This window comes from Manis javanica, chromosome 11, assembly GCF_040802235.1.
Source record: "Manis javanica isolate MJ-LG chromosome 11, MJ_LKY, whole genome shotgun sequence".
Taxonomy (NCBI): domain Eukaryota; kingdom Metazoa; phylum Chordata; class Mammalia; order Pholidota; family Manidae; genus Manis; species Manis javanica.
Window position 1 is genome coordinate 48,430,541 of NC_133166.1, and position 12,698 is coordinate 48,443,238.

The 12,698-nt window shown below is 36.4% G+C and overlaps 1 protein-coding gene across 4 annotated transcripts in view; it reads left to right on the forward strand.

Moving 5' to 3' along the window:
• The window catches only part of METTL15 (methyltransferase 15, mitochondrial 12S rRNA N4-cytidine), a 200,816-nt gene that overhangs the window by 132,484 nt on the left and 55,634 nt on the right, over window positions 1-12,698 (forward strand). For all 4 annotated transcript variants that reach the window (XM_073216352.1, XM_037012116.2, XM_037012115.2 and 1 more), the window contains exon 4: window positions 10,638-10,829. In XM_073216352.1, coding sequence (XP_073072453.1) covers window positions 10,638-10,829 — 192 coding nt within the window. The remainder of the gene's footprint in view (window positions 1-10,637; window positions 10,830-12,698) is intronic.

The following is a 12,698-nucleotide window of genomic DNA, read 5'->3' on the forward strand; positions in this document are numbered from 1 at the left end:
TTACATTAAATACATAATGTCTCTCCCTTCTGGCCTGTAAGATTTCTGTTGAGAAGTCTGATGATAGCCTTATGGGTTTTCCTTTGTGTGTGATCTTTTTTCTCTCTTGAGCTGCTTTTAATAGTCTGTCCTGGCCCTTGATCTTTGCCATTTTAATTATTATATGTCTGTGTTATCCTCTTTGAGTCCCTTGTGTTGGGACATCTGTTTACTTCCATGAAGTGAGAGACTATTTCCTTCCCCAGATTGGGGAAGTTTTCAGCAATTATTTCTTCAAAGAGACTTTCTATCCCTTTTTCTCTCTCTTCTTCTGGTACCTATAATGCAAATATTGTTCCATTTGGATTGGTCACATAGTTCTCTTAATATTCTTTCATTCCTAGAGATCCTTTTTTCACTCTGTGCCTTAGCTTCTTTGTATTCTTCTTCTCTATTTTCTCTTTCATTTACCATCTCCTCTACCTCATCTAATCTGCTTTTAAGTCCCTCCTTTGTATGTTTCATTTTGGATTTTGGATTTTTCAAAGTTTCTCTGTCTTTCTTGAATTCCTCCCTGAGGTCTTGAATATTTTTCTGTAGCTCTGTGAGCATGTTTATTATTTTTATTTTGAAATCTTTATCAGGAAGTCTGGTGATTTCAGTTTTACTTAGCCCTTTTTCTGGTGTTTGTACAATTTTGATTTGTACCATTTTCTTTTCCCATTTCATATTTGTAATGAATAATATGGTATAACTTTGTGTAGGCATCACCCTGTAGTGCCCAGACGTTCTGCTGTGGGAGCTTCCCCACATCTGTAGTGATGGTGGGAGTTGCAGTCAAGCAGCACCAGTGCCTGCCAGGAGGAAAGAGATCTTTTCTGCTTCCCAGCCTCAGTGACTTCCTCCACTGCCAGGCAGTGGGCTGAGTACACAGGAAGGAGCCTCTGCATTATTCCTCTGTAGCTGCCATAGACCGGGCCACCCTCTCGCTGGGCTGGCTCCATTGTGGGCAGCAGGTTTGCAAACTGATGCTGGCCAAGAAGTAGGAGTGGAAGGCTGCATATCATGGTGGGGCACACTGGCACATCACCAGCCAGGTGATGGAGCACATGAAGCTCCTGAAAGTTCCCAACCTGCTAGACTGAGTGTGCCAGGACAATTTTGACCACCTGTCCTTTCTCCTGAGCAGCAAGCTATGTGTAATCCTTGCTCCTTTAGCAGCCATCTTGCTGTTGGGAATCTTTTAAAGTGCCCTCCTCTCTTTTTGTCCCAGTGCAGCCAGTTGTGGGTTCCTGTTCTCCACAAATGGCTGGAATCTCAGTCTCTCCAAGTAGTCCACCTGTCATTGCTTTCCAACCCTACTAATCTCCAGAGCACCATGTACTGTAGGTTTGTGCTCCTGGAGCAGATCTCCAGGGCTGGGTATTCAGCAGTCCTAGGCTTTTATCCCCTCCACACCCCTTTTTGTCCTCCTCCACTGGTGATCTGGGGTTGAGGGAGGGCTTTGGTCCCATCAGATTGCAGCTTTGCTACTTTACCCTTTTCCATGCGGTCTTCTCTTTTCCCCAGATATAGGCAGTCTGTTACAGTCTTCTTTCCACTCGCTTTTTCAGGATTAGTTGTATTTGGTGTATTTTCGCATTATATGTGATTTTGAGAGGTTTCTGTTGTGCATCTCACGCCACTATCTTTAAGCCTTTCTTATGTGTGGAACATTCTTACAGGTTTTCCTAGGAATAAAAGTGTGATATTAGACAAAGTAATTTTTATATTTGTAGTATTAACAGCAGGCTCTACTTTCCACAATGTAATTAATATATGGTTTGAATTAGGAGAAAATATAAAAGTGTCTAAGTCTATTATGGCCAACAAGTGGTATTATTTTTATGTACCTAGAGCCATAGTTAGCCTCCAGATTTTAAAATGATTTAATTTATATGTCATGTATGTATATATAAACATATTGAGTGGTTGAAACTATATTTTGTACCTGAACTTAATAAAAATCTTTGACTAATGAAATCTACTTAATTAGTAATCTACTCCTTAAAATCTAATATAATTATTTGGACACTATATGTCTATTAATGTTATTAAGTGGATTCAGAATACAATCTTCAGCACACTGGACCCATCTAAAAATCTTTCTTATAGTCTATTTTAATTTATAATGTAGGAGCTGAAGTTTTGTAGACTTACTTTGCAAAATTATTTGCAAAATAATGGCACTCAAGATATACATAAACTAAACTCATGTTTGGTATGGGATATTATTTCCTACTAATATACATTGAACATTATTTTAAAATAAATTTTATATACAGTAGTCAAAGGAATAAAACTCAGGAACTGAGAAGTATCAAATAGTCTTAGAGAGAGAGAGGTCTCTAGAAAATAGTGTATCTGAAGAAATTTCCTTTTGACACACACTCAGCTAATTAATTTGCATGGATAGAGGGAATTATGGAATATTATTCAGCCATGAAAAGAAAAAATCCTCCTATTTGCAATAACATGGATGGACCTAGATGGTATTATGCTCAGTGAAATAAGCCAGGTGAAGGAAGACAAGTACCAAATGATTGCACTCATTTGTGGAGTATAACAGCAAAACAAAATTGAAGGAACAAAACAGAAGCAAATTTACAGAGTCCAAGAAGGGACTATTGGTTACCAAAGGGAAGGAGTTGGGGACAGCGGGTGGGGAGAGAGAGAGAAGGAGATTAAGGGGCATTATGATTAACCCACATAATATAGGGGGGTCACGGGGAAGGCAGTATAGCACAGAGAAGGCTAGTAGTGACTCTATAGCATCTTACTATGCTGAAGGCCAGTGACTGCAATTGGGTGTGGGGGGAACTTGATAATGTGGGTTAATGTAGTAATCATAACCACAGTGTTGCTCATGTGAAACCTTTATAAGATTGTATATCAATGATATCTCAATAAAAATTTTTTAAATGTATTACCTAAAGAGAAAGACCATGGTCAGTAAGATAATGCTATGAAATGTTTTAAGCAAATAGTGCAGAGCAAAAATAATGTATTTTCATTATATCTCCACTGTGTATAGAAATATTCTTTGAGCAAGGATATCTTTTGATAATATTTGAAAAGTAATCATAGTTAATATGAAAATCAAAATATCAGTTATATATATATATATATGTTTACAAAGAGCTCCATGTGGTATAGTAAACATTAACATGAAAACGTGAACAGTTCTCAAACTATAACAGGGACATGGTGAAATGAAAGGAGAAATATAGCCCCATAAATAGTGGTGCATAAAAGAAGTTGGGGAAAAATCCTTTGTAGCCAAAAGGTCACAGCCAGTATGCCCTGCATGTGGTATGCTTGGAGCAAACCTTGCCACCTCTCCCAACTTTCAAGTGCAGCACAGTGACCAAACTGTAAGATTAGAGTAGGAAAGAAAAGCAGCTTGGAGCAGAGGGAGAGAGGTAACATTTACTGAAGGCCTTCCTGTGCCTAGGATCTTAGTAGATATTCTCATCTACAGGAATTACCCTTCATAACAGCTCTGTTTGTTAGAATTGCTCTATTGCTCTCCTAGTAGAAATGAGGATTCTTGAGGGGATCAATAATTAGAAAGTTAATAGTCTGATTCATTCTACAGCTTGTTGAGACCTTTCTACCATACCAGGCTGCCTCAGAGGGGAAAAACTTAAACACTATGTGATACAGGGAATGAAATTGAGGAAAATTAAATAACGTGTCCAATACCACAGGGTTAATGAGTAGCAGAGTCAGGATGTAAATGTAACCCTTATGATACAGTTTCCCCTTTCTACACTACCACTGCCATTTTAAGAAGAAATATACTATCTCCTCAGTAATTTATATACATTTGTTCATATGCTGTTCTATATTGTGTACCCTTGTTCATTTTTATATTTCTTTGTCCAGCACCTGGAAATAGTCTTTATTCAGAAAATATTTGTTGAGGCCTGAATCTGTAGGCCTATAGCTATATAAAGATAGAAAACATTAAAAACAATTAAAGCATTATAATAAAAAATCAGACAAAGTAGGCAGATTTATGGATCATGATAAGGTCATAATGATAAGTAGATATCTGAAATGGCAATAAACAAATAGAAACTTGAGAGATAGTACAGTGTAGTGGTTAAGAACATAGACTTGGAGCTGATCTGGACTGAGTTTGCATTCTAATTCCACCACTTATTTGCTGTATGACTTGGATAGTGACTTCACTCTATGTAATTATTTCTGTATCTCCAGAATGTGGGCTATAATGTCACCCACTCATAGTATTATCATGAAATTGAAATGATAAGTATAAAGCACTTAGCACACAGAAAGTACTCTACCCATGTTTACCATTGCTCAAATATGAGCTCTATGTTTCATCCACTGTTTTGGCTCCCTCTTAATTACTTGTTTAGCATGTCTAATGAAGTGATAAAAGTAGCTTTGTGATTACAGAACAATGAAATTTAATGACTGGAAAATAGGTACCACATGGGGATTTATGTGGATTAATGCTGATTCTAATGTAAGAAGGACTCGAATCCACAGTAAGATTTTTTCCTCCTATAAAAGAGCTATTTGGATTTTGATCTTCCTGTTACTCGTATGGAATGTTTTCATCTAGGTATGCCCCCAAATGCATACAAAATGAATGATTAAGGTTTATGATAAAGTGAACCCTGGATAAGTTCAATGAAAGAAACTTTAAAGTATCTGGGTACTCTTCCTGGCAGCTTCTGAAGAAATGATAGTTCTCTTCTGCTTTACATTGCTCTCCTTATCACTGTGGTCTCTATGTTCAGAGTTCTCTGCATATCCACCTGCCAGCTCAGTGTACCCTCATATTTCACCACAGGGTTTCTGATATGGATTGAAGGTGACCTAGTCTTCAGTTTAGGTGACTTAACATCAGTTTGCCTTTGCTGCTGATCCTGACTCAAAGCCTCAATTTTAGTGACTGGGTTAGTTCTAATAAATTACATCTCTGACTTATTCTCTTATGCCTGCATCTCTGCTCATATCCCTGTGTAGGACCTTAGTTCCTTCACAACTAGCAAATTCCTAGATGATGTGCTTTTTTTAAGATAAGTCTGGCCAACAGTTTGAGCCCTCCTATTTGTTGCCGCATTTACTTGTGTGAACATGACTAGTTCCCTACACATGGCTTTCTTACAGATTCTCTACTACCATGTGCTACCCCCTCCCAGATTATCATGTCTTAGCTCTTTCCAGATTCCTGTACCACATAATTCTGTTTGGTCTTTGCTCAGATTTGTATTTCTAACACCAGAACACAGCCTCTTGGTCTACCTCTGAATTCTAGTATCAACTACCAAGCACCATTACATGTTTCTTCTGATGCTTTTAAGAGGAAGCTACCCTTGTAACATAAAGGTCTCAATAATCAGAAGAGAATCTAGAAGATTAAAGGGAAAAACAATTTTTTTCTCCTTACTAATTCCAAATTCAGTCCTAAATACAAGCAGTGTCAATTATCGTTTGCAAAAATGCCCACTATAATTCATCTCTTCTTTGTATGTACCTACTTGTAATATGTCCCACTGTTCTTTCCTTAAGAAGGGGAAATTTGTTTTTATATCCTTTGAATGTGAACTGAGCTGTCAGACTTGCTTTGGCTAATGAGATATTAGAAAATGGGGTATGATCAGAAATTTCAGAAATGCTTATGTATTGAGGTATCCTGCCTTGGAACCAGACCACTCTGGTGAAACCTGAGCTAGCTGGCTAAATGCTAGAGACATATGGTCCAATCATTGTCTTTACTCCAGCCAACTTCCCAACATGTGAGGCCATATGCAACCAACTAAGCCATAGACAATCCACTATCAAAAGACTCACCCAACCAAACCAAACCCAAATTATTAGCCCACATAAAATGAGCTGATAAGTGATTATAGTTTTAAGCGACTAAGTTTTCATATATGAGATATTGCCCCAGGGTCTGAACTTAAAGCTATTTCGATTGATAGGTCAGTAAACTTTGTGGATGGTTTCTTTACTGTGAGAACAATCTAATTCTAGAAACATGTAACTGAAAGAACATCAGAAAACTGCCTTGAACATGTGATTTACCTTGTGGTATTGCCTCATGTTTACTTTTTCCCCCATACAATATTCTATTACTTTTATATCATTCACTGAGTTTTATATCACAAGGCTTATATTTTTATTGTTTACTCATAATGAAGCATAAAACTGTATGAGTATTGTGTGCTAAACAGTTACATTTGAGGGCACCTAGGAATGAAAAAACACCCACTAGAAGATATTATTTTTAATTTACAAGTATATCAGTTTCAAGCAGAATAATAGCTCTAAAGTCCAAGGAATTAAGACTAGGCCATAGTGATATGTTTGAGGCTTTTACTGCAGTGTAAAGAAAATTTCTGTAGTTAAAGATAATACCTGGACCCTAAAGGGTTGTAGAAAATGTGTAGAGCAGAAATTGTACTTAGATCTAAAGTAACAAAACAAAATCACAAAAGTATAGTATGGAGGATACAACAATATACATGTAAAAGACCCAAGGATATTAGATAGCATAAGTCAGCAGTATGAAATAAATTCTAATACTATTTTGATCTTGAGAGGTATTAATATAAAAACTAGAAGAAGAAAGATAAGAATTTTCTTCATTCTGTACTGATCATTATAGGATATATGCTAACTGGAACACATTCAGAAAAGAGCAACTAGCATGCTGAGAAATTTTTTTATATGGAGAACAGCAGAAGAAAGAAGACTTGTATGGTTTAGAGAAAGGAAGACATGAGGAGCATGATAGCAATAATAATGATGTTTTCCATTGCAAGTAAAAGAAAAAACAACTCAAACTGGTTTTAATAACAAAGGTAACTTAGTGGGCTTCTGTCACTCAAAAATTCAGAGACAAGTTGAATTTTAGTCTCAGTCTAGTGGTCTGGTTAACCTTTCTTTCTGCTTTTTAGTTTTGACCAGAACTGTCTGCCACCTTTCCCTTCTTGAGGCCAAAATATGTGCTGGCAATAATCAGGGCTGTGTGCTGCTTTTCAGATCAAGTGAGTCTGAAAAACCTTTTTTCTCCAACATCTCACTGGAAGGAAAAAGAACTTTGTGTTCCTAAATCCCTAGGAAATATCTCTTGTATCATTGGCCAGAATTGTGACACATGGCAATCTCAAAACAGATTACAGGGAACAAAGTATGCATATTTGTCTAACTAATCAGAAATCCACCTCTCGAGCTAAGGTATTATATTGGTCAGGATTCTCAGGAGAAACAGATCTAGTAGAAAATAAACATGCACACACACACATATATATTTATGTAGATGTATGTGTATGTATATAGCCTGAAATTGTAGCCTGTATGTAGCCTGAAATTGGTAGGGCAGGCCAGCAGGCTGGAAGCTCTCTGACAGGAGCTTATATTGCAGTCTTGAGGCTGGATTTCTTCTTTCTCTGGCAAACCTCAGTTATTGCTTCTAAGGCCTTTCAGCTGATTTGATGAATAACACTTACCTTATTGAAGGTAATGTCCTTTATTTAAAGTGAACTGACTGTAGTATTAACCAAATCTATAAATACTTGCACAACAACACCTAGATTAGTGTTTGATTCTGTAACTGAATACTGTAGTATAGTCTACTAGACTATATATACTATAGTCTACTAGTATATATAGTAGTGTTTGATTAGTGTTTGATTCAATAACCGGATACTATAGTCTAGTCAAGGGGATCCATAAACCAGCATAGATTATGCTCAGTTTCTCCCAAAATACATGGCTGAAATTTTGAGGTCCTTTTGGAACAGAGAGATTGCCAAAGAAGTAGCGTAGCCAACAAATATCCCTTATGATTCCTAATAGTAGATATGTAAGAGGCTGCCATGGGTTACAGGTTTTTAATTGTTTTACAGGGACTGATACCAGAAAAAGGGACAAAAGATATATGAACAGTGAGGAAACAGCTATCAACTTAACAAAAAATGAACTGGCTAAGAAACACTAGTGAGCTCTTATTACTGGGAATGTTTAAACACAAGCTAGATGACTGTGGTTTAAGGCCCAAAGTTAAAGCCCAATGTTATATGTTGTTGACATCTGGGGAAAACTAGGAGAGTCTTGAATGGCCTTCCCACAAGTTCTCCCCACTATGTTCCGACAGATAAGATTCTTTAGCCAAACAACCTTCCTTGTCAAAGGGATCAGGCACAGTATCTGCTTATCCCTGAGTAGCAGGTTTCAGTTCCCTGCCAGCCAGTGAAATTATTCAAACAAGCCAATCACATTCTCTCATGGGAACCAAGGGGTACCTTACTCTCTTGATACTACAAAACTTGCTTCCCATAGTCTCTGGTTGTCCACTGTCTTCATTAGTACTACCCCCATGTAGACAGGCATGGCATGTGGTGTCTTCCTCTCCTGGGCTTATGAACATACTGATTAATAAACTCCTGTCAATCTCATCTATAGTGTTGGGTACTGTGTGGGGGTCATTTCCATAATCCTCAAATGGGAATCCCTCCCTTACCAATGAGCTGAATGAGAGGAGATGAAAACAATGACTCTTATTCCCACCTCCACACATACACGATCAGTGATGGTGAAGAAGAAAAAGATTCAAACATCAGTTAAATATTTGGGGTAAATAATTTGTGAGTTGCCTTCCATTCACAGGATTCTGTTATTTCTGTTTCCAGTGCCAGCATTAGCATTCATTTTATATTTTCCAAATACAGACATAGCACTTTATTTCTCTATGATTGGCACCCATCAGGTTGTTTTGCAAACTGTTTATTTGTACATTTCTTTCTTTCAGCTCAGAGCTCAGAAAACCATGCTTTATTAGTCTTTATATAATGTTGAATAGCATAATACCTGTTTAATCAATATTTGATCAGTGAATCTGAAAATCACTCTCTCCATCAGAATTTGAGAAAAAATTAACTGGTGAACTGTGAAGTTCTCCTTAAACAACTAACACATTAGTAAATATAATAAATATGAATTTCCCAACACTGTTGAAATTCATACTCACCCACCTACCTGTAGACAGAGGGAATGAGGACTTGATGGCATTGCCCAATTTTTCTCTTCTCATTCCTTTTCCAAAATGCATGCCAGTTGCTCTAAGGCTTCTGAAGAACCCTGAAGGCAGCATCTCACTCTGTGTAGGAAGGAGAATTAGTATAGCTGCAAGGTGATCCCTACTCCTTACCTGTCTGTTGATTCTGAATATTCCATTCACTTCAAAATCTCTGCAAAGAGCTAAAACATTCCCTCTGCAAGAAGGCATTTGTTTTAGGCATAGTTTTATTCAAGTGTGCCACTGCACAGCACCCCTATCCTAACTTATAGGAAAAATGTGAAGAAAGCTAAAATGGTTGGCTTGAAGATATTTGACACATCTTTTTTCAGGAATTTCTGTTCTATTATTTATTGTATTTTGAATTGGCTTGCTCATTAACTTTATTCTGTTTTCTTCCAGTTCTATTGGGATAATTGTTATATAGCTTTATAAAAGTTTAAGGTCTACAACATAATGATTTGCTTACTGATACTGTGAAATGATTACCACAAGTTTAGTTATCCATCATCTCATATAGATACAAAAGAAGAAAAAAATAATTTATTCCATGATGCAAACTCATAGGATCAACTCTTTTAACAACTTTCTTATATATCATATAGCAGAATTAAATACAGTCATCATGTACGTTATATCCCTAGTGCTTATTTATCTTATTTACCTGGAAATTTGTACCTTTTGGACATCTGCATCCAATTCCCTTTTCCTAACCTCCCTGCCCCCCCCACTCTGGTTACCACAAATCTGATTTCTTTTTCTGTGAGTTTGATTTTCTCTCTCTTTTAGATTCCACATGTCATATGGTATTTGTCTTTCTCTGTCTGACTTATTTTACTTAATGTAATATCCTCAAGGTCCATCCATATTGTAAGTGGCAAATTTTTCTTTTTTATGGCCAAGTAATACTCCATTGTGTATATACCACAACTTCTTTATCCATTCATCCATTGATGGACAGTTATGTTTTTTCCATGTCTTGGCTATTGTAAATAATGCTGTTATGAGCGTTTGGGTATAGATATCTTTTCAACACAGTGTTTGCATTTCCTTTGGATATATTTCCAGATGTACAAAAATGTAGTTCTATTTTTAATTTTATGAGGAACCTCCATACTGTTTTCTGTGGTGGCTATGCCAACTTACATTCACACCAGCAATCCACAAAGCTTCCCTTCTTTATTCTTTTGATGGAATGGCATGTGTTCTTTTTTTCCCAACCCACAGATGTAATAATTCAAAAAAAAAAAAAATGAAGGACCTGGTCTGACAAAGGAATTTTTCTAATTCATGAACTTATTGTATACCTTCACAAAATATTAGTAAGAATAAAATTACATTAAGTCATAATTACAGTAAATCACCTCTATGTTGAGACCAAAGTTGTAGAGTTTCTATATCCATATGTCTTTATTTAGTATTAAGCATTGTCACTTAGTAAATATATATTGGTTAAATAAACTAGTAATAGGATATGTTCCCTTCAATTGATCTTAGACTTTAGGAAAGACATTAATATAACAGAAGTATTTTCTCCATCTCCTGGGTTTATTCACAGTAAACAGATCCGAGCTATGCTAGGCCAGTTCAGCCAGGCAGAAGCCTTATTAATGAAAGCTGGAGTGCAACCAGGGACTTTGGATGGAGTTCTTTTGGATCTTGGTTGTTCCTCCATGCAACTTGATGCTCCTGAGAGAGGATTTTCCCTTCGGAAGGATGGCCCTTTGGACATGAGAATGGATGGTGGCAGGTGAGTATCGATAAAGCATTCTCCTTACAAGAAATCAATTTCTCAGAAACATTCTCAATGTAATTTTCTTTTAACATTGCAGAATTCCAATCATATGCCCAGCACCTAACACTATCCATATATAATCAATCAGTTTTGTTTACTACTCATTATAGACTTTAGTGTTTCTGTAGATTTGGGATTCTAAGGAAAAATCGTATCTGTCTTTATACAGAATAGTGAAGAGGATAACTTTCATACTGATTGTCTTTTTTGCAGGTACAATGTGAGCTTTTAAACTACTAACAATTTTGATGAATGTGATACTGAAACAGTGGGTCCATTTTCATGCAGGCCCAACTTTGCATCTTGTAAGAAGTAAAAGGAACTATATTTAATGTATATTCTTCTGAATACTATATAAATGGCAAGATCCTAGAGATTAACAAAATTATGTGTTTTGTCCTGTTCTTTTGTACAGTCATTTTGGTTTAACCTTCTCCAGAGAAACTACAATTTAGAGTACTATATCAAACATACTGCTGTGCATCGGACAGCTTTTCATTTCTTCTTCCTTCCTCACCACCCTAGAAATACTAATGTTTGTTCTCTCTTATTCAAATAGGTACATACATATTAAATAACACAAAGAGGATCACATTCTAGGAAAGTACAGGATAATTTCTTTTAAATTAAATTAATTTTCAAAGCTTAGAATAGTGCTTGTATGTATGCCCAACTCTGGCCCAGGGACTGAACAGCCTGTACCTACAAAGCTTAACTATGATTTTCTCCTTCATTTTATGCCCTCATTCCCACCTCCATCAACAAATTATGTATCACGGCCCCTACTTTTGGGAAGCTTACCTTCTAAAAAGAATGTTAGATTCTCTTATATCTAAGTATGCAAACCATTCTTTTGCTGTTACTAATCTGCAATTCTAGACCTACATAAACATTTCTACGGAAACAAATAGGTTGTCCACAATTTCTTCCAAACCATTAGGAGGACCTTTAGATAAGAAATTTAATGTCTAGTTTATGTCAGCAAGTTAATATTGAGTTGATTTTGACTTCTTTCTCGCAAACTGCCTTGTCCAATGGTAATTAATTACATACAGCTTTTTCCCCACATTTTCATATGACCTGTTAACTTGTGACCCATACTTGTTGGAACCTTTTTGTTCTGAGACTTATACCTTCATTACACAGGTTGGCATTCATAGAATGAAGAGTGTGATCATAAAAATAAAATAATAAAAATCTTTTAAAAACCAGTGACTAATACCAAAGGTCAAATATCTTCTCATGTTTGGAGATTGAGGTTGTTGTGCAGGTGTAATAAAATGTCAAGCAAATGTCTGCTGTTCCTGTCTTGCTGAGGAGGATGCCTTCTGAAGTTAAAATGAACAAACCTTCTAGTTCATAGAGTAAACCCTATATTGTTAATGTAAAGACTTACCAGCAAATTGTATTCTGTGAATCAGGGTTCCTGAGGTTCTCACCTATGAACCTGAAAATAGGATTGTCCTTGAGGATTAAATTCTAAATCCATAATGGATGAGATTAGAGTTGAGCAAATGTACCTTAAAAAGCAGGGTGGCTTCCAGGTAGATAGCATAGATTGTAACCTAATCAAAGATGTTCACAAATATGAAGAAAATATATGGCATTCAGAAAGGGGCTTCACATGAATTCATAGACAAAGAAGAGTCAGAGATGAAAATATGTACAATGTTAATCCAAGTGATGTTTGGGGAGAGGGAATCTAAGCCAAAAAAATATGGTAGATAAGATCCTGGGGCTGATTTATGGATGTTATGAAGATGGATGTAAGGGGCTTTCTTAACCTGTTGCCATTTAACTCAAGAACCTTATAGCACAGTTCAT